Raw genomic sequence first — 25,690 nt, forward strand, 5'->3', positions numbered from 1 at the left:
ATTTTGATGTATTTTAAAGAAATTGTAATTGATAGACCAACAAAGTAACAAGTAAAAGAAAAAAAAATAACTATATATATATATATATATATATATATATATATATATATATATAAGATCCCCTTCTCACCCTCTGCGAGTGGTCTCTCTCTCTCTCTCTCTCTCTCTCTCTCTCTCTCTCTCTCTCTCTTTCATCCTCTGAGCTCGGGTCCTCTACCAGAGGCCTGGGAGCTTGAGGGTTCTGCGCAGTATCTTGGCTGTGCCTAGAACTGCACATTTCTGGACTGAGATGTCTGATGTTGTTCCTGGGATCTGTTTGAGCCACTGCTCCAGTTTGGGGGTGACTGCCCCGAGGGCCCCGATGACCACAGGCACCACTGTGGTCTTCACCTTCCAGGCCTTCTCCAGTTCCTCTCTGAGGCCCTGGTATTTCTCCAGTTTCTTGTGCTCCTTTTTCCTGATGTTGTGGTCACTTGGTATTGCTACATCCACCACAACGGCTTTCCTCTGTTCTTTATCCACCACCACAATGTCCGGTTGGTTCGCCATTACCATCTTGTCTGTTTGGATCTGGAAGTCCCACAGGATCTTAGCTTGGTCATTCTCCACCACCTTTGGGGGTGTTCCCCACTTTGACCTCGGGGCTTCCAGTCCATATTCGGCACAGATGTTCCTGTACACTATGCCCGCCACTTGGTTATGTCGTTCCATGTACGCTTTCCCTGCCAGCATCTTGCACCCTGCTGTTATGTGCTGGACTGTCTCAGAGGCCTCCTTGCACAACCTACACCTTGGGTCTTGTCTGGTGTGGTAGATCTGAGCCTCTATTGTTCGCTCTGGTGTTTAGGGCCTGTTCCTGTGCAGCCAGGATGAGGGCCTCTGTGCTGTCCTTGAGTCCAGCTTTCTCCAGCCATTGGTAGGATTTCCTGATATCAGCCACTTCAGTTATTTGTTGGTGGTACATCCCATGTAGGGGCTTGTCCTCCCATGATGGTTCCTCCAGCACCTCGTCTTCTGTTCCCCATTGTCTGAGACATTCGCTGAGCACATCGTCTGTTGAGGCTTTGTCCTTGATGTATTTATGGATCTTGGATGTTTCATCCTGGACAGTGGCTCTCACACTCACTAGTCCTCTGCCTCCTTCCTTACGGCTTGTGTACAGTCTCAGGGTGCTGGATTTGAAGTGTGTGGCATTGAGTCATGGGCTTTCTTATAATCAATCCAAGCCGTGCACAGGTTGGTGTGTCGGGTTTTGCAGTCTCTGGCGACTGTGTGGTCTTCAAGGAGTTGGTGTTTGGCTCCTCTGCTATTTATGCCTGTGCCCTTCTGTGCTGTGCTCTTCTATTTATCCATGTGTCCGCTTATCTTAGCCGCTATGATGCCTGACATGAGCTTCCATGTTATAGAGAAACAGGTTATCGGCCGATAGTTAGATGGGACTGAACCCTTTGAGGGATCCTTCTGGATCAGGATTGTGCGCCCTTCAGTTAACCATTCAGGGTGAGTCCCATTTTCTAGCAGCTGGTTCAGTTGAGTTGCCAGCCGCTCAAGGAGGGCAGTGAGTTTCTTCAGCCAAAGAATGAAAATATATATATATATATATATATATATATATATATATATATATATATATATATATATATATATATATATATATATATATATATATATATATATATATATATATATATAAAAGCGTCATACATTTGAATGCATCCCTTGAGTTCTTCTCTGCACCACCAACTTTTCCGATTTTCTTCTGGGACATTTCTCTACCACCTTCACGTATCTAGAGACTAAAATATTTACGGCTTTTCTTTCTCTCTCCTTTTTTTCATTTGTCAAAAAAAGCTCCCACTGTGGATGGGCAGCATGTGTGAACACATTTCAGGTCTTGTCGCAGGCTTTCAGTTGGACGTAGATCTGGACTCTGAGGCGTTGTTTTGCTGGGAGGAGAACCTCTAGTCCTCTTTCGAGTATTTTTCGGATTTCAACTCGCTTCCGTCTCGGGTTTCCCTGTATTTAGCTCCTGTCCTCTCACTGACTTTCCTCCCACTCATGAAGAAAAGTATCCTCACATCAAGATATTAACACCATGTTTCCCCAAAGGATGATGTGTCCATGGTGATATCCCCCCCCCTACACATGATGTTTTGTATAAAGACCAGAAACGTCAGTCTCACCCTCACCTGACCAGAGGATTCTCTTACATTTTTGTGTGTTTTTAGCAGTGGCTTTCTTTTTGTGCTGTTCCATAAAGATGATATTTATGGAGTAAATGATTTACAGTCTTCATGTCTTTCACCTGATCTGTAAATCTCAAACTCCTCCTGCATAATGACCCCATGCCTCTCGCTTCTCTGTAGGTTTAAGGAAATGGCCGTGTCTTTGTGGATTTACAGTTGTTCAAAGCTTGAGCTATTGTTTTATAACCTAACCCACTTTTAAGCTTCCTCACATCTTTACCCCTGACCTGCTTGTTATTTATTCAGTATTTTTTTTTAATACTGAATGAATAACAAGTCTGTCCTGAGGGCTTCTCAGGACAGGTGTTTAGTAGAACTACGTGTCTCAGTAAAATACATCAAAGATTTCTGGTTCTAACGTGATAAAATGTTTCAATGGTTCTTTTAAGGTCTTGTACAGTGTTTCTGCTCTTCCTGCAGGGTCATATTGTTTTTATGAAAATGTTTATTATACAAGGGAATGAATGAAACACTTTATTCTAGTTTTGTTCACATTTTCTGTTGTGTCATACTTTGTTTTATGTCTTGTAAATGTTATCATAATGGCTTACTGATGATGAAAAGTGTGCACCTCAGAAAATGTCATTAAAGTAAAAAAAAGTTGTAGCGCATTTATAGGAAGGGAAAAGTGTGGTAGGAAAATGCACACCAAGCTGGTTCAGTGACCGTGGTGTTTCTTAATCAAATGTTTCTAGACTTTGAACTTGGCGTATTCATTATTTGTAAGTCATAATCATTAAAATTACAAGAAAGGAAAACTTGCAACATTTCACTCTTTATCTAATGAATCTATATAATGTTGAAGTTTAACTTTCTGAAATGAGAATATTGAACATTTCCAATTAAAAACTTTTTGAGCTTTACTCGTAACACTCCTTTTCTAACGCCTATTAAAGTCCCTGATACTTTTATTAACATGCAAATGGACCTCATTCTGTCTATGTAGCATGTAGCAGTTCCATGCACCGGTCCATGCAGTGTCTTTTTGTTCACACTCTCTTTAAAAACAGAACCTAACATTAGCACAGAGACGTGAGATAGTGACTCATTCAGCTGCTAAGTCCCTCACTTGTTGACTGAAATCCTGCTTACTGTCTTTGCTTTGTTTAAAAATGAGGAACTGGTACATTAATCCAGTGTTCTGTGACTGTAATCTTGTGACACACTCTCTGATTTTTGTTGTTTTTTGTTTTTAATAGAAGCATACAGTACAACATACAGCAGATCCATGAGATTCATTTGCCTCTTGATTGGAAGCCTGACTGAGGGAGGATCCGCCTCAGTAGTCAAGGGCACTTGTCAGACGTAAAACCCTCTGTAGAGAAAAGGAAAGAATCAAATAGGAAGAATATTTAGAATGGATGTTGATCAGTGAGGATAGTATTTTAAATTTTAATTTAGGTGTAAAATTAAAGTAGAATACTTACTGTGACTGATTAGACTGAGGGCTGCATGGTGGCACATTTATTAACAGCGCTGCCTTGCAGCGAGGGGGTTTGATTCCCCCGCCTTAGTCATTCTGCACAGAGTTTGCATATTTCCCTCCTGCTTGCTTGGGTTCTCTCCAGGTACTTCTGGTTCATCTTACAGTCCAAAAAAATACTCATTTTTGGACACCCACACAAGGCATCCCAACCATGAAAGAACAACTTACTTTATCCTCTCAAAGCAGAGGAGCAGCGGCTCTGCCGATGATGCAGATTCTCACGAATAATCTCATTTCCATCTCATTTGTTGTTTCTCACCTTCACAAACACAAAATCTTTCCAAGTATTTTTGTTCTAGTTGCTAGTGCAAACTTGAACTTTGACTTTTCATCAAAACACAGAAGTTTATTTTTAAGTCAGCAATTATTAATATTGATGAAAACGTAGTGCATACTACATTTTCATCAATATTAAGGAGTCTTGCCATTATACAAGCTCCTATTTCTTGCTGAAAAGGTACTTATAACTTCGTTTTGTCGTATATTTGCTCTAGAAACTAGACCAAAAACACTTGGGAAGATTTTGTGTTTTCTGCAGTTCAGTCATGACCCCGTATCTCCTCCTCACCATGAATGAGAGCTATAATTGCCTCCTGACTTTTAGCTTTAGAATCTGTTCCACTGAACACTTGGCAGGTGGTGGAGTCAGAAACACAGGTCTAATCATTCAGACCAGTGACAGCTGAGTGCTTTGCTACAGAACACAATTAGCTTTATAAATGTTAGCCTGACTTTTCTGGTTCGTCTCAGCTGCTCCAGTGCCTCCTGTCAAAACTAATGGGCTCTGGACGGCTTTAATCAATAAAGATGAATGCTTAATGATCACTTTTGGATATTAAATGGATCTTTATGTATTGCTAATATACTCAAGATCATATTCTTTAGTCACATGGCATTTTACTTACAAGGTTTTTACGACTAAAGATTTCTCAGATAGCAGTTTTTGACTGATTAATTCATAACATGTCGGGTATCAGTTTAACTTTCAAGATGTAGTGTACAGTTAAATTATCCGCTGTCCAGATATGTCAATATGTACATAAGTGATTCTAAATAATAAATGCCGTCAAAATGTCTTTCTAGGATTAGCATTAGTGGAAGGAATGCAGAGCACAAGTTTGCAATTATAAGCGTTTACACTCAGGTATTTCTAAAGCTGTCAGCTGGCGGGACTTTCTCTCTCTCGTGGCCGACGGTGTGTACGCTGCACACAGGCACACCGTTTCCTTAAACCCCGCCATCACCACCCAGCTACCTGTGCATCCACTGCTGACGACAGCGAAACAAAAAGATGAGTGTTGACAGTGTTAGCACGATAATCTAAATTATTCAGAGAAGGCTTTCAAAAGGTCTGACAGGAGCAACAAAATGCAGGAGAGGTTGTGCTAATCTGCCAGTCAGTCCTGAATATCAATGCAAATGCACCTTGCGAGCGTACATTGTTTCCGCGACGGGTGCCGAGCTCCCGGTATATGCGTAAAAGCGTCCGGCCTCTCGAGCTTGGCAGAGATAAGACATTAGCGTGAGCCGTATTCATCAGCGGAGGGAAATTGGATCACTCCAGCGGTAAAAAGTGGAGGTGTTGGAACACGAGCCGAGATGTTATAAAGGAGATGAAAATCTAATAAAAAAAGGACTTGGAGGTTGCAAATCATTGTTGTGGTTGGGCGTTCGTGGGTTGGGTGCATCAGCAGCGGCATCCATAGATTAATTTAAGTTTGATTCGACGGAAATCTCTTTAGGGGGATGAGGCGGGGGGGTGAGGGTATGCTGAGGAAGGAGAAGTTGCAGTGGGAGTAAAAAAAGGAAATGCATTTTCTGGTCTCGGCTTGTATTCAGGTGGGAGGTCTCGTGGCTGAAAATGTTCGGTGGGCGGAAGCGATAGAAAACTTTAGAAGACAGGAGAGGACATTGTGTGGGGATGTCCTCCTCATCACCGCCTTCATCTCCTACCTGGGCTACTTCACCAAACGCTACAGGCGACATCTGATGGAGAACTGCTGGAGGCCTTTCCTCAGTCAGCTGAAGGTATGTGGATCACATATACAGATGCTATGCAAAACCTTTATCAAAAGTGCACAGCAGTATCAGCAAATACACTCATTTTCATTGGGAAAGTGTATTGCTATTTCATTAAACGGAGCAAAACTGAAGACGTGGTTCTAGTAAGTGACAGTGTTTTATTTAATTAAACTCACATTTTTAGCATACATGTTAAAACCTGTAACTGGAGCTATTTAGTAAGATTCTACTTTTATTAAAGTAAGTTGAAGAAATGGGCATAAATCAGTTTAACTCCTACAAATATTGAGATTGCATTGATCTGCAGCTAAAATGCTCAAGCTGTAATTTATTTTTCTGCAAAACAGGGAAGTCAAAAGTCTAAATGTTTACTGTAGACTAGAAGTTCAATAAATGCTTACAATATTTTACCTACCAAGTGTTTTACGTTAAGACAGATACAGAGTATCTGTGCATCCTGAAAAAATCTTAAATTCATCTACCTAAAATTAAGGTCTTAAATATCTTAAATTCTTCTTATAAAGGTTAATCCCACAACTTAAATTTTGACTATTTAATGTCACATATGCAACTTCCTGTCAGGCAGAAGCTTGAGTCAAGTCTAGACATCTTCCTTGCATTCTGTGACTTGAGGTAGTTGAGGCTACCGCTAACTAGTTGCTAATAAATCCTTGCTTGCTAGCTATCTAACTTTGTGTTGCATAAAAATGTATTGCCAGTTGGCTGGATTACATTTGTTTTAATCGCTGGCTCACTTCTGTAGCCAACTCATACAATGCTAGGTGCATTTCGTCCAAAAAAACAAAAAAACCTCGGCACTCTGAGGGTTAAGGCTGTTGAGAGCTGAAAGCACAAACAGGATTCCCGAACCATCCCCTATATTTAGAGTCCTTCTGGTCTTAAATTGCTTTCAAGGTTTTCTTAAAAAAGGTGACTTGCTGAAACCTGTGGATAAATTGCTGCTTCTTTCTATGGAATCAGGTTCCCATCCCAGTGACTGCAGACCTGGTACCTCTGACCATGCTCACTGACGACGCCGACATCGCTGCATGGCAGAACGAGGGCCTGCCGGCTGACGGGATGTCCACGGAGAATGCTACCATTTTAACTTCCTGCCAGCGCTGGCCCCTCATGGTGGACCCCCAGCTACAGGGCATCAAATGGATCAAAAACAGATACGGTGATCAGCTGCGGGTGATCCGCTTTGAACAACGAGGGTAAGATGTGTGGGGACGGAGCTTGGCCAGGGATTTTGCAGTTGATGCGGCTCAATTAATTTTTTCAGAGATTCCCTCCTTTTTGTCTTGAAAGGTATCTGGATGCAGTGGAGAGAGCGCTGGCAGCTGGTGATGTGGTTGTGATAGAAAATCTGGGAGAAACTTTGGATCCTGTTCTGGGGCCGTTGCTGGGGAGAGAAACCATCAAGAAGGGCAGGTGAGACTTAAAGACAGGCATCCGACTTCACTGATATGTCACCAAATAGAAATGATTGGCGAGATCGGCTCACTGTGATTCAAAACCAGGTTGATGTTTACTTTGATATCTCTCAAAATGAAACTAATTCAGCTTTTCAACGGATTATTTTAACCTGATGAGTGAGAAATGTCTTCTACTTTCATACAAATACAGTCTTCAATATCTATGAATTTTTATCTAAATTGTTGAACACTTTAACTGTGTGAGTCTAATAAAGTACACAAGAGTTTGGTTTCTAAGCAGAAAGTGAATTAATCTTTTCAGTTCAATTTAACTTTTTGATGCTGTCTATATCCTGAAATCCTCCACAAAAAAACATTTCAGGTATATAAAGGTTGGAGACAAGGAGTGCGAGTACAGCCCCAATTTCCGTCTCATCCTGCACACCAAGCTGGCCAACCCTCATTACCAGCCGGAGCTGCAGGCGCAGTGCACCCTGATAAATTTTACAGTGACCAGAGACGGACTGGAGGACCAGCTGCTGGCGGCAGTGGTCAGTATGGAGAGACCTGACCTGGAGCAGCTGAAGGTAAGAAGAGGCAGACGAGGAATAATATCTGAATCCGTTGGGCAACATGGATGTTTTTCCATAAATGTCAAAAGATGTAAATGTGAACGTGAGCAGACCTGAAAGGAGAACATGACCCACTAGTCGGCTTTCATCAGAGGATAAACAACGATTCGCGTTATACTGCTTGAGTTTTACGCCTAACATCTCCTCTGAGCAGGTGTAATTAAAAGAAACAGACAGAGAAGTGCGAGGCCTCCACAAAATGGGCTTAGCACTCCCGCTTGTCATTATCCATCTTTAACACAACATGTCAGCGAGAAAACGTCTGTCTCGAAACATCACAGGAGGCTGAGTCTGGGCTCTTTGATTCAAAGACAATCAGCCAGCGCCTTTGATTAACGCCTGGTGGATGTCTGATAATTATGAGGCTTACTGTAGGGTGCCTACTTAGGGAAACTGCTCAGCCGGATGCATATGTGTGTGTGTATTTGCGTGGGAGTGCATGCATTGTATTGTGTGCATAAAAAGTTGTGTGTGCTAACATGGCTTGTACATGAATATGGAGTTAACCAAAAATTAGATCCACTTTAAATGTGCAAAGCGTTCCTATATTAGAAGCATATTATGATTATTATTTTTCATGTATTGCATCCACTTTTATAGGAGTTTCACAGTTTTAGCTAGTGATACATGCAAGCATTAAAACTAAAGCAGCAACAGATTTAATACTAGAGCTGCAACAATACATTCACTCAAGACATGCTTCCTTTTTTACTTCTACTCGTGTACCTACAACATAATGTATAGCAACTACTTCCTGATTGTTCGTGTCAAATCAACAGGCAGGAGAACACAAATGGGTGTTTCAAAAATACAGTGATGCTTAAAACAGAAAGTAAAACTGATTTTTGGGATGAATAAAGCAAAATAGAATAATTATTGAAAGTTCCTTTGAAATAAATTACATCAACTCTATCGGGAGTACGTGGTCTGCACTTAAAGTCTCAGCTGTGCCTGGAAACCAACCAATCTAACGAACTATGACAATTCAGCCAAGAAGAGTGCTCATATATCATCGCATAAGCTTATTGACAGCTACAGAAAACATGCGGTTCAAGTGAAACTTTCCAACAAATATTTGTGTTGTAGCACTTGAAATAGTTTTAACTATGTGAACTGTAAGGAAAAACAGCTATGTCTAACAGTGGCTAGTGTTTTTACTGACACAGTAAAGGCAGTTTAATCACTTCGTCAGTGTCAAGAAGAAGAAAACGACGATCATTTTAACTGTCAGTGTAAAATGATCTGTAAATCTTCTGGATATGTATTTAAGGGGGTGTTTCTGATCAAATCCAAAATGTTTTCTTCATTCAACTCAAAATTTGCCACTCACATGGCAATGAAATATCTTTACCGGAGTCAGCTGATCAAAGAGAGAGAGAGAAAAAAAAGGTAACTCCACATCAAATACATTTCATATCCTGATGCAGCAGGTTGCTCAATTCCACACCATTGATCCCAGTATACATTTTTGGAATGGGAGAAATTTAAAAGCAATGTCTTTACTTTAAACATGCCGCAGGGCTGGATTTTTGAACAAATCTCTCTTATTACCACGTGTTTCAGTTTGCCAGGGTCGGACAGGCGCTTTAATACGTAGCAGCATCCAAACCCACTTCACAACTTTTTCAAGTCTCTGACGTCCTAACTTAGTGAGTCGGTGGTGTAGCTGTGGTGGGTCGGTTTTTATCCCCTGGTTTTTTATAAAACTGTCCCAGAATGCATCTCAAGCTTTGATTCATTGTGACTTTTAAAAGGAACTGCTGACGATGACGGGGGTAATTATGTTATTCAACTCTGATAATGAGTGTGACAAACTCTGCACACTGTGTACTATAGACCACATTTCTGGGCAACTTTTAAAAAAAAAGTAATGAGCACCACGTAGTTATGATATACACAGTATGTGCCACTGTGTGAATGTAAATGGTGGTAATTAAAGGAAAACTCTCTTGATCAAAGCACCAGTGCCTAACGATGCCTCCATGCCTTCTTATCCGCAATCTGCTCGTTTCATGCGAATTGTTTGAAAATGGATTGGCCAATGGCGCTACTGTATCACAGCAATTAGTCAACACATTGACACACTTTCTATGTCCCTGAAATGCGGCCCTTGTTAGTTGAATGGGAAGTCAGAAATCCCCTCCTTACTCGGAACACGTCTGGCTGCCGGCGGTGTCGCGTAGAGATTAGAGTGGAAGAAATCACAGGAACCCTGTTAGCGGGCCGGGCAGATTTACTCGAAGAAAATCCTCTTTTGCATATTGATGTTTTTTTATTTTTTATTTTCTTGAGTCGCCCTCGTTTTCATCTGGACTTCCTGGGCAGTTCTTCGTCCAGACCCGTCGCTGTTGGGTCACCGTCCGTGGTCAAATCCTCATTCTTGATGAAGGGGAGAGACACAGAGTTAGTGGGGAGAAATGGCAGAATGCCAGAGATATTTTCAGCCTTGTGTCCTCTCAGCAAAATATCCAATGGAGTGAAATGTGATTTAATGACGCTTGTTTAATTAGCATTTCTCTCAGATCAGATACAGAAAAAAACAAAAAAAAAAAGATCTGGAACTCGCTTATCATTTTAATTAACGCTGAAACTTTGAGGGGGTGTCGGGATGTCTGTGCACTCCCAGGCCTCCTTATATCTGAACACGGCTCGTACAATGAAGCTCTGAATGGCTTTTTGTTGTCTGTAAACAACCCAGAGTGATAACAATCAGCACAATGATAGAGGAGGGCAAATTGCCTGTACCTGTTTATATTCCTCCAATATCTCAGTGCTATATTACCTTTAATGAGGTTAGCGTTGCTGCTCAGGCATAAGATGATTGCTAGGCGAAGGAACTACTTTTTAACCAAGCCAAATAATGTACGGCAGGCTTAAAATGTCAAAATGCCTTTTTTCTTTGGATCTGCACAAGGCCGGTGTTTGGAGGGAGGATTAAGTCTACAACCTTTTTCCACCAAAGTTACCCCCATCTTTTTTTTGTCACAGTGAACTTGTGCATGCTGTGTCGGGTGTTTGCACCAGACTAGCTTTTCCACAAACCTCCTTCGTTAATGAGAGAAGTGTAATGCTCCGCTTCCTAAATTACCTTAACAGGGCCGCATCGTGGCACCCAGTAATCATTTGCCAAAAGAAATGATAGATGTAATATCTCATTTTAATACCAATTAGGGTGTTCTGCTGACTGGTTAATTGTTTGTTTTTCCCCAAGCTGGGGTAATTACAAGTACAATGTGCCAGAGGAAAGCTAATCGTTAAAAACTGACTCATTACTGCATCCAGTTGGGAATGTTTTCGTGCCGAAAGCTTTTCCCCCTCAAGAGCAGTGAGTGCAAGCATGTAGAAGGTCACAGTTGACTCCGTCCACCACATAAATAAAAGCCCAATGTGATCATTTCTGACTCCTGCAGAAACATACTTAGCATTCAAAAATAATACCAAAACCCCGAGGCTATTACAGCACCTTTCAACTCCAACCTGGTTATTAACAACAGATTTAGAGCATGTAATATTAACAACCCAGAGGCACAATCAATTTTTAAAAAGTGAAATGAATTTGCTTTCATGCAAGTAAAATGAAATATTGTTGCAAAGATGGATCTCTTAATTCAACTCCTCCTTCTGCGTGATATAATTGCAGGGGAGGAAAACGATGTAATATTCTCTAGTGATTTTTCTAAAGTTTGCTCATTTAAAAAGAAATGATACGTCTTGCTTGTAATGATAGTTCAGTATTAATGAAAAACCAAGAAATGTGAATGATGTAAAAAATGAAAAGAAATGAATAGTGGGTGCAAGTCCATCCCAGCTTTCAGTGTTCTTGAAGAATAAGCAGATGTTTCTCATTCAAGGTTTTATAGGGCTTAGCCCCGCCCTCTAATCACCACAATGCAACAGTCATCCTTTCCCTCACTGTAGTACAGGTCAGGCATCACTGACAAAAAAATCTTAGCAAGGAACACTATATCATTTGAGGCGGCTCAGAAGACTTAAGTTCTGATTGTGACCAGCAGAGCGACAAAAGGTCTTGGGGGGCCGAGTTTCGGTAACAATCACTTAAAAATGCTGCGATCGGAAACCTGACCTGATATCCTGAATCAGAGTGAGACATCTTTAGTAATGTATTATTTTTTTATTTTTTATGTAATTTTGGACATTCAGAAGTACATTTGACTGCACTGTTATATGTAGAAATATTCAAACCATTTGATGAGAATCTAACTCTCCCCAAACTGTCTCCCTCCTTATAATGAAAGAACCGTAATTCAAAGGTTACAGAAGAAGGTTTTAAGGGAAACGTCAGCAAAGCCATTATTAAAAGCAGAAACATGAAGTGTCTATATGCTGAAATGAAGGACAAAGCAGGATGAAACGACGAAATACTTTGCCCCGTCGACTTTGTTCTCACAACGCCACTCAAACACAATTCTTTGAGAAAAAGTTTAAGTTTCTCCCCTGACACTATTGTGTTTTTAAGCAAGAACAAAGAGAAAAGACTTTCGGAGTCGAGGCTGTTTTTAGACGGCATGGTATGTTAATCCATATGATGTGAAATTCTATGTCCACCTCCTGCCCCGCGCCTGTAGTGGTCCATAATTAAAAACCTTGTGTTTTGCAAGAGATTAGTCATTATCGACGTGGGTGGGTGTGTGGTTGTTTGGGTAGTTCCCCATCAAAGCTCCCTTCCCTCCTGTTTGAATCGATGGCTTCCCCACGCTGAGGTCGGCTGGCAGGAGTTAGAGGTGGGCAACCATACGAAAGCGAGTTAATCCATCTCTGAGCTCTGCTTCATGTGTCCTTATGGCAATGCAGAGCGCATCGACCGCTTCTGCCTTTGAGGCGCCCTTCAGTATAAATGTCTCGGTATTGACCTAGCATGTGTACAATTCCTCACATTCAAATGAGAAACCTGCTAACATGCCGAAGCTTTTTACACCAAGTATTTCCTCCTTTCTTAGTCCGACTTGACGAAGGAGCAGAATGGTTTTAAGATCACCCTGAAGACGCTGGAGGACAACCTGCTCTCCCGTTTGTCCTCGGCTTCCGGAAACTTCCTTGGAGACACGGAGCTCGTGGAAAATTTGGAAACAACCAAACGCACCGCTGCCGAGATAGAACAGAAGGTTTGATATGTCTGTATATATTAATGAAATATGTTGCTGATAGATTTACAATCTGATGTTTAGTCCCATTGAGCCCTCTTTGTTAGGAATCTTTACATTTCTTTTCTTGACGTTAGATGTCCAGTCCACCCAGTAAAACATCCACAAGTCCATCAGATTAGGGGGACATTTCTTGTCCACAGCTCTCTTAGATGAACTTGTGCTTTTCTGGCTAGCAATTACACTTTAACTTTGGTCACATAAATTATTTATTTTGTTTATTTGGATCACTGCACTCACTGTAATGTCAACAAATCAACTCCCTTTTCATTCTTAGCTCTCCAGCTGACAAATGGACAAAACTAACATTTTCTGGAAGTATTCATAAGTTTATCTGCCTTGACAAAAACTTCAATTTGATCTAAAGAAAAGCAATCCAAGGCCTTGTCCTGCCACCACCATGTTCGCTTATGGATGTTGTGGTTTTTTTGTTTTAGGAATTTGTGGAATATGCAAGACATTTGAAAACTGTAGGGCAAAAATGCATGTTTGTTTTCATCAGACCATTGTTTTTCTTTGGAACAAAGCAATTCTGTCTTGAAATCCCATTATGGAGAATACAGAAAATTGTACAACATGGGCAAGGCAACCAGCACTTGTTGGAAATTGCCGCAGCTCTTTCAATATTGCTATCGGCCTCTTAGGAGCTTTCTTGGCAAGCAATAGATTTTGTAGCTACTTTTCCACCATAATGCAGCAGTAATAGTAATTTTTTTACCAAGTTCAGTTCCAAAATAATGCAGTAGTTTGGCTGCACGTTTTCAAAAAGTACACTAGGTGAACATATCTGAAGAAAAAAAGGAATAACCATGATGAGAAACTAATAAAAATCTCCCCAACCGATAATCAAATTGGTCGCTAAACAATGACCACATCATAAAACGATCTTCAAAACCCACAAATAACTAAAGAAGAACCTGTGGAAACAGTATGAAAGCACACACAGCAGCCAGGTATCAAATAATCAGACCAGTGTTCAGGGACCAGCAGCTGGAAGAGCTGACCTTTACAGCCAAATTACGCTGCCTTTGAAGAAGACAGCAGTCATAAAGTTCATAATCCCTCAGTCAAATTAGCTGCCAAATGATATCATGAACATGATCAGTTTTGATGGGGATGATCTAAAATATCTTTTCCACACTGTCTTCACACTAAACCAGTCCCGTTTGTTTTACATCTCTTCATTATCGCCGCTCTTTTATCCAGAGCTGTTTTCCCTAATGTCTTCGAGCATAATTGGGGGGAAAAAATATTGCTTCTTGCTGTTTTGCTCCTACAAAGTAACACTGTGACTCTAACAAGCTAATAAAAGGAAGCGGCGACTGCTTTCCGCCGTTTCCAAACCCATTATGGTGTATGCTTTGCAAGACAGAAGAGCCCATCGTACTGCTGAGATTTTGTTGTCCATCCTTCTCCTCATCTCTGAACCAGGCGCTAACAGCAAGATTGCATTTCGCACCATCTGTGGTACTCTAGCCTCGTAGCCTAAGTAGTACTTTAAAAATAATAACAATACATCCCTTCAGTTTCCACACTATGACTTTCTAAACAGGCGAATTAATGTAAAGGATCTAAATTCTTGTCCATACTCCCCAAAAAAACAAACAAAAAACACAGTTCTTTCTGTCTAGTCTACCCAGTGCTATATTAAAAAAAAAAAATCATCGTACCACTTCAAAATTTTAACCAATCACACAAAAGCTTTAGGACGCCACACGTGAAGAATGTTCTGCTCAGAATATGTCAAGAACAAGCAGCAAGGATTCCTACAGGAGCTTCCAGAGCAGAATGATGTCGCTGTATTGTTGCATCCTTAGGAGAAGGAACCAATTTCTTTCTTCTTGCAATGAAGGTAGTAGGGAGAAAACACTTCTCCTTCCAGAACTTTCTCTGATATCTTATTAAAGGTGCAAATAAAATAATGAGATCAGGGTAATTTAGTTTAGTGAAATGACAAGACTTTGACTTGGTCTTAAGGAAAGGTAAGCTAGGAGATTTTTTGTTGTTGTTGTGATCTGGGACTACATAGAAAATTAAATTAGCTCGAAACTACAAGACAGTTGTTGTTTCCTCCCAGTATAATGAAAAAAAAAATGAAACACTGACAGGAACAAATGTTGCATCACTGAAATACAAAAGTTTACTCCGCTTCTGCCAGAGCTAGAGAAACTGATGAGTCACAGCTGAGCAGGTGGTTTTAATCAACCCACAGGCTGAGATAATGTAAAACTCACATGGGAACTTGGAAAAAAAAAGGGGGAAAGAGCACCAAACTACAGTTTCTTTAGACATTTTGGACTTTTCAATCTGCTTACTTAGCATTCTATCCCACTGATGAGAGCATTTTTAGTTTGAGTTGTTTTAAATCTCTAAAGCTGGCTATGATAGACATAGGTCAAGCTAGTTTAACTTCCGACACATTTCTTTGTTTTCCATCAGGCTCACAGGGATATGTCTTCTTCCTACTGAAAACTATTTATAAAAATAACTTTCCAGAACTTCACCTCAAGAAATGCAAACAAACCCTTTGATGGTCTGTTTATGCGTCAAGGTTACTGCAGTTTATTATTTTTCTTCTTGAAGATTTTCCACCAATAAACGTTTGTTTTGCACTTGAATTGTGCAGGGCAAATCTAAGATTACACATGGAGAAATTATTAAATGATTCATCTTGGTCTCTTTTATTTTTACATTACAAAAGCCTGGCATTCGAAAGAAAGGGTTTGTAGTCGTTTAAGAGCGACTTTTTATCATTACCTCTTAGTAAGAGATTAAAGGCTCACAGTAAAAGTTAACAGACTCACATTTCATTGGAAGATTCTTCTCTCTTTTCCCTCCTAATTGGCCAACAGTAACTTGGGGCTAGTGTCGGCACAAACAACTTATCAGAACTGCAAGCTTGAAAATTTCTAGTGTGGACTTACTCTACATAACACACAATGTAAAAACCTCCCACTCCTAGGTCAATAGCTCACTTTGTCATCTAGTGTCTGAAATATTTATACTGCAGAAAGTTTGTCCCAGTATAGGGCTAATAGCCTGTGCTCCCCCCGTCTTCGTCTTGTAATAATTTAAATAAGTATTAGGTAGTTAAAGTTTATTACTTGGTCCCACCTAAACAAAAGTTTCATTCCAGAAATTCTTTTTTTCCCAGAGGTTGTACCTCAGAGTAAATGCTGAATCATCTGCATGCAGAGCCATTCCCTCTGGGTTTGCTCTCTTTGACTTACTGCCCCCAAGTTTCTCTTTTCGTTGTCAGAAGATCCGATCACGTCAGCTTTGTTTCTCGCCTCTGCTAGATGTTTACTGATGTCGCCGACATTTTCTTAGAGCACGCTTGGAAGAAGAAAAAAAATCTACTTGTGATGCTCTCAGTGTGCCTGTGAGAGAATGATCACTGCTTATGCAGATGTTCACTTCTAGGCGTAATTGCACATTCAGTGGCTGAGAAAAATCTCGACATAATGCACGTATTCCATGCGATGTGAGCCGGTCCGTACAAATCTGCTCTTCACCCGAGGTTGAATTTTTGTCCCTCTGCACAAGTCAGTGGGTGCACTTCTTCATTTTTCTGTAGACTGTCTCTTTGTGTTTAAGCTGTGATATCTTTACTGCAGGTGAAGGAAGCCAAGGTGACAGAGGCCAAAATCAATGAGGCTCGGGAGCACTACCGGCCAGCAGCGGCGCGGGCTTCCTTATTGTACTTCATAATGAACGATCTCAATAAAATCCACCCCATGTACCAGTTCTCACTCAAGGTAGCCTCTCTATTGACCCACTATGTTTCCTACCCACCTCAAGGGCTCCCAGAGAGGCCCGTCTTTACACTCCCCGCTTCTCTTCTCTCTTCCTCCTGCTTCCATTTGCTCATCATGTTTTATGCTCTTTGGCCTGCTTTTATTGTGTTTGTGGCTCCCTAATGTGGTTATGTAGAGCGTAATGTCTCTCATATTGTCAGCCAGCGAGCCTGAGAGAAGGCAGCCTGAGATATGGTTTGCAATCACTCCCGACTCTTCAGGTAGCTGCCTCCGCACAACTTATTTCCCAGCGTAATCAAATGAAAACACATTCAGTTTTTATACCTTTGACCTTACATGAAATAATGCACGTTATAAGATTTTTTTTTTTTATGTACACGGGTTTAAAGAAAAGTAGGAATATGATGAACTGAAATTGTACCACGTTTCAGGGAGTTCAGAATAAGGCCAATCATTTCACAGTACATCAGCATGTTTGTTTTTTTTCTTTGACGAGTGAGTAAATAGTGCAATTCTTGGCAGAAATAAGGAATTACTGCTCTTGGAAACAACTATAACTACTAGTTAAAAAGTTTTGCTTCTTAATACGTACTATTAAAAATGTACTTTTTTTTAGCTTTATATCATTTTATTATGTCATTCCATCATCAAAAACATACCTGGAGTGTTGCTTTCACTCACTCATGCACGTTTGAGGAATCCTTGGCAGCCATTTGGATTTGCTTTAACACCTGTTTATGCAAAGCTTCGCCCATTTCCGTAAAGCTCTGTCTTGGAGCTTCAGTCCCCAACATACCATCTGCACCCACATGCTAAAGAGGGAATGTTGTAAAAGGTAGGAGCTTCTTAAAGAGACAGATTCAGCTCTGATGCAAAAATGAAATCTCTTTGAAGTCATGTTTGATATATACATTTTCAAAATACAAGGTAACATAGTTGTCAGAAACACACATAGTTCAGTTCATATTCTGGATACATCATTCAATCAGTGCATAGCTCCTTCTCTATGCACTGATGGAGGAGCTATCAGTGTATAGTCCTGATAGCTGTGCACTGTAAACCTTCTGTGACAGATGTGATGATGGTTTTAGTTTAGCTTTTCATTGTTTATATTCAGGTACCTTCCTGTGATGGTTCATAAAAACCTAATCATCTGAATTTCGTGTTCAAGTTTAGCCCTCTTTTTTCTTACTGTGCTTCGTGCATTACATTAAAAACAAGTAACGAAGTAACATCCAGGAAATCCTAGTTTGCTTCACCCTGCCCGTTTTTAGTTCCTCCATTTGGGCAAAATCCCCTTGAACAGCAGCGACTCTGAACTCGTCTTCCATCATGTACTTCTTGTGGCTCTCGGCTGTTGACTTTCACCTGCTGCTACGCCTGAGGATGGTGGAGATGACGAGAGGCATGGGTGCAGGCTATTCAATGAATCTTTAAGCTGAAATATGCAGCCATTGAAAAGCAGTGGAATGCATCTGTTCTGTCCCATTGCATGTTAAGCAAGTCAGATTAGGATTACACCTAAAATTGAGTTCCACAAAGTGCTGGACATCCCTAAGGGGGTAAAGTTTTAAGGTATTTCTTACTAACCCTAAATAAAATACTTTGATTTATGACTTGACTGAGGATCCTTCAAAAGTGAAGGTCATATGTTTCATTTGTATTTATAGAATTGTCAGCTGCATTGTTTATTTTTTCTACACAGCGACTCATTCAACAAAGTTCATGAAAAATTTAATGAAACCCTTCTGAAGGCCCGTTTTGTGCTGGAAGTCCTCTTACAGAGATGTCTCTTTTTGTTGTGTCTCTTTAGTGATTTTACAAGAACACCGATGCCGATTTGTAGCCCTCTTGAGGACAAAATTACCACCATAAAACGAATCCTTCCACACCCATTAAAGTGCATACAAACATTTTAATTTCTCCCCTTTAAACAAGATGTAAGCCAACTCTGAAACTGTTTCAGCGTCTTTCTGATGTAAAACCGACTGTGTTCTCCCTGCTCCTGTGCGTCTCCAGGCATTCGGTGTGGTCTTCCAGAAAGCGGTTCTGAAGGCCGACCCGGATGAGACTCTCAGGCATCGGGTGTCCAATCTAATTGACAGCATCACCTTCTCAGCGTTCCAGTACACCACTAGAGGCCTGTTTGAGTGTGACAAGCTCACGTACACAGCTCAGCTCGTCTTCCAGGTAGGAAGGGGAGCTGCTTTCATCTTCTGCACGGTTTGTTTCAAAACCACGCGTGCTGTACAATCAGCGGCTCTCGAGACTGTGAGCCCTGTCTGAATCTAATCAAGCAGAAAGAAGTTGCGGTTTGTGTGGGAAATCCAACATTGGCCTCCTGTTTGTTGTGTCCCCAGATACTCCTGATGAATAATGAAATAAGCCCCACAGAGCTGGACTTCCTGCTGAGATATCCTGTCCAACCAGGTGTAACTTCACCAGTGGATTTCCTATCGAGCCACTCCTGGGGAGGGATCAAGGTACGGAAAAAGGGATGAAAAAGCTACCCCATTAAAACTTTTTCACAACAGAGTCAAAGTTATGTTTTGAAATGCAAAGTGGCACCATCAAATATTTTGTTTTGTCAGTTCATGAGCAAAGGATAAAAGGAAATACCACAACTTAAATGAGTTTGTGGGTGGATGCATATGATGCATTTTGTTAAAACGAGAAACTAGGAAAAAAAGCTCCATGTGTAACTCATGGATTGCTCTCCCGAAATGAGTCACTACTTAAAGAACCGTCTTTGAGTTTGCTTGTGACCTCCTGCATGAGTTGTCTTGTGTAGTTTTTAGTAGGCCAGGCAGTCCTTGGAAACTTCTCTCCTGATCTATGTTTTCTTCCATTTGCGGATAATGACTCCAACTGTGGTTCACTGAAGTCCCAAAGTGCTGATTCTAATGGTCTGGCAGTAATCAGGTCAGGATGTGACAAGTGAAATTGAACTCAGCTTTTAGGATTAATCACCGTTAATTTTCCTCTCCATGGGCTGCCACCTCATCGTGGTGTAGTTGAGAGTCCCAATGATCCTAGGAACTAGGTTGTCGGGGGCCTTATGCCCATGGTAGTTTCATACATAAGACACACAGGCCCTTAGTGAGAGAGCAGACAGACTGCAGTCTAAAGACTTCTCCTGATAAAGAACAGAAATGGAAACTGTCCTCTCTTCCTATGCACTCATCAGTTATGGGAGGTGGCAACGGGGTTGGGTGCTATGTAGAATGGGCGGTGGTCAGAGGAATGGACCTTGGCCACAGGAACTGGCTCTGACGATGTTAAATATCACCTCAAGGTCTTGTTCACAAATGAAGGAAAAACGGGGTGGGAGAAGTGTGGACTGGTGCTGCTTCTCATGTGAATGCTTTACCAATCCATCATGGTGAAGAAAGAGCTGACCGATTGTTCTGCGTTTCTATCCTCATCTGTGGTCACGAGCTGTGGGTAGTGGTCAAAAGAAAGGGATTGTGGATGCAAGCAGCCACAATGAGTTTCCTCTTCAGGGTGTCTGGGTTCGTCCTCCCTTGGCGATGGGGTGAAAAGTTTGGTCATCCAGTTCAGAGTTAAGCTGCTACTTCTCCACGTTGGGAGGAGCCAGTCGAGGTGGCTCAGGCATCTGGATGCATGGACTTAGGCACCAGTGAGGTGTTCCGGTGCCTCCGGGATACCTCACGTTCCGAACATGTCCCTCTGGGAGGCGACCCAGAGGAAGACCCAAGGTTCAGTGGAGGTTCTAGGAAGGCCTTGGGATTCTCCTAAAGGAGCTGGACCAAGTGGCTAGGGAGAGGGAAGTCTGGGCTTCTTTACCCTGAAACCCGACCTCAGACTAATTGAAAGATTGTGAACGACTGGAAGGAATTTTTGATTTTGCAAAGAAAGGAATTTCATTTTTCCAAATCGTTTGATTTAGATGGCTTTTTTTTCTTGCGTTACTTGAGAACTAAAATATAGAATACTGTATAAATCCAAACACTTTCCCTGCACAGTATCTGAAATTACCCTCAACATCTTTTGACTTACAGTTTGTGGAATTGCTTCATGTGATGCAATCTGTATGCTCTTCCAGCAACAACTCTCTGAGAACAGACAGCTCTTAAAGACGCCTGCAGATTTATAACATATACCCCAGTTTCACCTGGATCTCTCTCCTGATAGCATGTGATGCCGCATAGAGCTGCTCTACATGTGACGCCGAAGCATCATAACGGCGAACAAAGCAGTTACGGCTTCTCCTGAAGAAACATCCGTCTTCCTACCCACCGTTTCCTTCTCTTGTCAAATCAGTTTAGCAGCAAACCGAAGCCTAACAGCAGTAAGTCTGTCTGTTCGCTTCTTCTGTTCATAAATGTTTCAGCCCGTTCCGCCTACAATATTAACTTAACCTAAACCCCTCCGCGGGTTCTGAGAGAGCCCATCCTCGCTGCACTCGGCGCACTGCAGATGTTTAAGGTCCCGGCTAATCAAATTCTGTCACTTGATTTTCTTATCGCAGCGGGAAACATAATCAGTCGGAAAGCTTTAAAGGACGATAAGATCCTCTGATTGCTCGGCTCTCTTGACGGTATTACCAGAGGAGGAATCCCTCGGGACTGAGTGCGTTCTTCTGAGCAGGACTAAGAGGTTGCCACCCACCTGGGATAATTAAACAAGTGAAGTCAGAGTGAAGAACTGTTTGCTGAGAGCCACCTTGTCTCATCTCCCTTCACCTCACCAACTCTGACGGTGTGGAGTTCTTTTATTTCTTGACACCTTGTCTTCTTTGCACATTGGGGGTGTGTGGGGATGATTTCAGTAGCCTCCTGGTAGTTTATGCAGTGTGAAACATGGCATACACTCTTGCAGTGTGTGTGTGTGCTTGTCATAAAGTGACTACCTGCTCAAGGCAGCACTGTGACACTGCTGTTTCCCACAGATGAGATAAGATGTCTGTCAGCTAGGGGCTCACAATGGAACCCCACTGTTTGTGCTGTGGATGCATATTTAGACTTCCTTTACCCCCATGCTGTTACAAAAGCGACTGTGTTTACTCAGCATTTTCTTTTGAATAAATGTTATTTAAATAAGCACGAGAGAAAGATAAGCAATCGGGGGGTTTTTTCCTCCCCCTCTCTTTCAATTTTTGCAAACAAAGTTAGTGCTTTTGCTGAGAAATCTTTTCGAAGTGGTCAAAAACTTTCATGTTGATGAGCAGAACTTTTGCGATTTAAATCATGTTTTCTTTTCTCTCTCTCAAATACGACAGTCCCTGTGCTCCATGGATGAGTTCAAGCACCTGGACAGAGACATCCAGGGTTCACCCAAACGCTGGAAGAAGTTTGTCGAGTCCGAGTGTCCGGAGAAAGAGAAATTCCCACAGGACTGGAAGAGCAAAACCTCTCTCCAGAGGCTTTGCATGATGAGGACCCTGAGGCCCGACCGCATGACATACGCCGTCAGGTGAGCAGTGGGATCATTGCTTGACCTTTGTTCTCTGGTCTGTGAAGGATCTCTCTGACCTGTTGTTGAAAGGGAAAAGGTTAAAGATTAAACATTTGGCTTTTGTGACGAGCTATCAGGGTGCATGTTTTCATTTCTTCTAGTTCGTAGTAATTGCAGCTTCAAGCTACTTGGTACCCTAAACTGTTTTATTTCCCACATTCATACAATTTTCTTGAACAAGAAACCCTTTTCTTAAAATTATAATTCATCATTATTTATGCAATTAAAAGGCTCAGTCAGTCATCATCTCATCAAAGTAAAAGTCTTATTTGAGGACTTTTAATAAATCATTTGTACCCTACACAGAGTTACATCATCACAGAACATGAACTTATATTTATACGAAAAGGTAGAGAAGAAAAGTTCTTGAATCTTTAATTTGACATGGTCTTTACTAAACAGGGTGATTAATGTATTTTTGATGTTTTTGAAAGCATATATACTTAGAACAATGTAAAAATCCAAATAACTCAATGAAGATCTCAGATGAATTAAAAAAATGTAATTTTTAGAAGTAGAGAAAATATTTGGAATAATTTAATAATGATCCAGAATAATGATAAAAAGTTCTTCAAATTCAACTTAAAAATCTTGTTTCAACAAAGAACTAATCTCGAATAACAAAAACAATTTTTTTAAATATTAAAGCCAAATAATATTATCTGTCTGGAATTGCATGAAAACACTCAACCATACTACCCGTTTGGTAGTTTGTATGCTAAAATTTACAAATTTAACCAAATTTTTGTCGATTGGTGAAACATAATGCGATATCATGGCATGATGCTGCCTTGAGCCAGTGGTTCAGGCTGGTTTCATGAACAGTCCTGTGATCCACTTTCCACCACAGTGACCAGATCGAAGTATGTTGGACATTTGGGATTTGGTGCAACAGGAGATTTGAATCAAATCTGCAGAAACTATGTGGTACAGCTTTAAGTGGAAACTAACCATGAGAAATGTTTCCAACACCTTTTCTAATGCTTGCTTTAAGAATTAAGGCAGTTGTTAAGTCAATGGTTTGTCCAAACTGACATTGCTAGATAAATAAAGTGGTTTGTGTTTGAGCATATATGTATAATTTTGACCATGTATGGATAAAAGAAAACCTTACATTAATTCAAGCTTAACAAAGCAGTTATTGTCTTTAAAACTCAGTGGTTTGTTTACTGAACAACCATTCTGTTAATTTTTATATATCTTATATATATATATATATATATATATATATATATATATATATATATATATATATATATTTCTTTTTGTTTGTCCAAAGCCTGTGAATTTCAGAAGCACTTCATGTTAAATGTCAAAAGTCTGTTTTAAGCCTGAACTTTGTTCTCCTCCCTTTCCAACTGCGCAGTTTCTTCTGTTATTCAGAACCTTTCACAACAGGTCAAGAGATGTCAAGTCTCAAGCCAGAGCAAAATAAAATCTAACTGTGTTGTATTTGTTTTTTTTTTTTTTGCTTACAATTTCTGCTATTTTGGTCTTCAGAGTATTGTGAAATATTCCAGAATTACATTAATATTTTTAATAATTAACATACATCCAGCTGATGTGTTGCCACTGTTTTAAATAAATTCTTTAAAAGGTCAAGCATGAGTACTCACTCTTTACACTCCATGACGGAGCCGTCCTTGGTTCAAATCCAAAACTTGGAACCTTTGCTGAACATCTTTCTCCTTCTGTCTGTGTTTTCTGTTTACTGTTGACAAAGTTCACTACCGTCACAAAATGTTAAATAAATATGGGAATACCTGGATTAACCAAGATAGTTGCAGTAATGCTCTGTAAAAATTCAGATAGCATATATAATGTTTACCTTTTAGGTAGGATCTGTATTATGCTCTTATCATTCATTTACAAGTGAAACAAAACCAAGCTCACCAGAACACTCACTTCCAAATATCAAATCTAAAAACTGCACCAAGGTGCAAACTCCTAATCTATTTAAAGCATTCCCATTCTTATCAGCAAACTGTGTTTGAGACAGAAAGCATTTCTCTTGATTTGCTGATTTTAAACAGCTGTCTCTGCACTATAAGAGGATTCAGATTCTTCAAGGTCTGCACTTTGTCGGTCAAAGATGAAACAAAACAAGCTGAAAAGAACTAAGCCTTGTCCCCTCCTGCAGAGACTTTGTAGATGAGAAACTGGGAGGCGAGTACGTGATGGGCAGACCACTGGACTTCGCCGTCTCCTTTGAAGAGTCCAGTCCAGCTACTCCCATGTTCTTCATCCTGTCTCCTGGAGTGGATCCTTTGAAGGACGTAGAGAAACATGGTAATACCACTGCTTGATGTAAGCCTTAAAATTTCACTCTAAAGTTCAGCACAAACTAGCATGTGACCAATTTATCGTTTTGTATTTTATAAAGAAGCTGGAGTTGAAGCTTTGTAAAAGTGTTTATGTCCCTTGAAGCTTTGCTTTAGTGTGACAGAGTATTAGTGGTATTATTTGAAAATACCGGATTGAAAACGAACGATTTTCAAATTTTGCCCCTCCCCTCTCTTGCAGAAAACTCACCTGACCAATCAGAACTAAGAATCAAAGCAGTGATTCTGAGGGCGGCTTAAAAACTCTAACAACATGACAGGCATGTCCAGAGATTAGCTTTTTTAGTTTAAACAAACAGGAAAAGTCAAAGCTTTCAGAGTTGAACCAGTGCAACCATCTTAGTAAATAGCGGCTATCATGGCTAATAATAAAATATGTGGACCCCCAAGCTGCACCCAAATGTAGCATTTCCAGAAACAGAAATTGAAGAACTGCTGCTGAACACAGTTTCACAGAGCAGATCTTTGCTTACACTGTAAAAAAAACCTTTTCATGAACCTGATCCCTGTTTACACTGAAAGACCATCTGCTTTCCAATAAACCCCACAGCTGAGTCCAAGGTGTATACTTCCATAAAGGATATTGATACTTCTACTAAATGTTTCTTGTTCTGTTTTGCTATGCAGAAAAAACACTTTAAACATTTTTTTTTACATTTCTTTTTCCTGACTAGGTGCTAAAATGACTACTACTTAATGGTTTAGTACCAATTATTATAAATGCAGTAACAAGGTGACTTTCTCACCTTTGTTACAAAGAGCCCTAAGCCTTTAAAAAACTGCCATGCTATCAAATAGCAAGTATCGAACAGTTTTCTAAATATTGGTACAAAGGGGATCTGCTATGCAATATTCATATCTTGCATGATTTTGTACTTCCATTTGTGCATTCATTACTTCTAAAAACAGGCAAAAAACACAATCCATAATTTTTTGGGGTAATAAGTTGACATTTTTTAGTGTCTGGAAAATGAGCCGTTTCAAAAACCTCTTGTTTAAGTCACGCAGTGTGACTCAATCCCGGCAAACCAAGCTGAGCTCCAGAACGTTTGGTGAGATGGTTTTAACGCTGAATGCGCTGTACAATGGCTGCTAGAAACTGCAAGTGTAGGGAGATGAAGTTAAGTGCAGGGGAGACGATCTGAA

General features: G+C 40.6%; 1 protein-coding gene across 1 annotated transcript in view; it reads left to right on the forward strand.

Moving 5' to 3' along the window:
• Positions 1-25,690, forward strand: part of dnah9 (dynein, axonemal, heavy chain 9) — a 166,605-nt gene that overhangs the window by 109,664 nt on the left and 31,251 nt on the right. The window contains exons 60-69 of the mRNA XM_088000949.1: positions 5,572-5,760; positions 6,736-6,971; positions 7,066-7,188; positions 7,555-7,759; positions 12,763-12,927; positions 16,584-16,724; positions 18,744-18,914; positions 19,085-19,207; positions 21,967-22,160; positions 24,343-24,491. Of these exons, the coding sequence (XP_087857075.1) occupies positions 5,572-5,760; positions 6,736-6,971; positions 7,066-7,188; positions 7,555-7,759; positions 12,763-12,927; positions 16,584-16,724; positions 18,744-18,914; positions 19,085-19,207; positions 21,967-22,160; positions 24,343-24,491 (1,696 nt within the window). The remainder of the gene's footprint in view (positions 1-5,571; positions 5,761-6,735; positions 6,972-7,065; positions 7,189-7,554; positions 7,760-12,762; positions 12,928-16,583; positions 16,725-18,743; positions 18,915-19,084; positions 19,208-21,966; positions 22,161-24,342; positions 24,492-25,690) is intronic.

This window comes from Poecilia mexicana, unplaced genomic scaffold (genome assembly GCF_051168715.1).
Source record: "Poecilia mexicana isolate PSO_F unplaced genomic scaffold, ASM5116871v1 scaffold_19, whole genome shotgun sequence".
Classification (NCBI taxonomy): domain Eukaryota; kingdom Metazoa; phylum Chordata; class Actinopteri; order Cyprinodontiformes; family Poeciliidae; genus Poecilia; species Poecilia mexicana.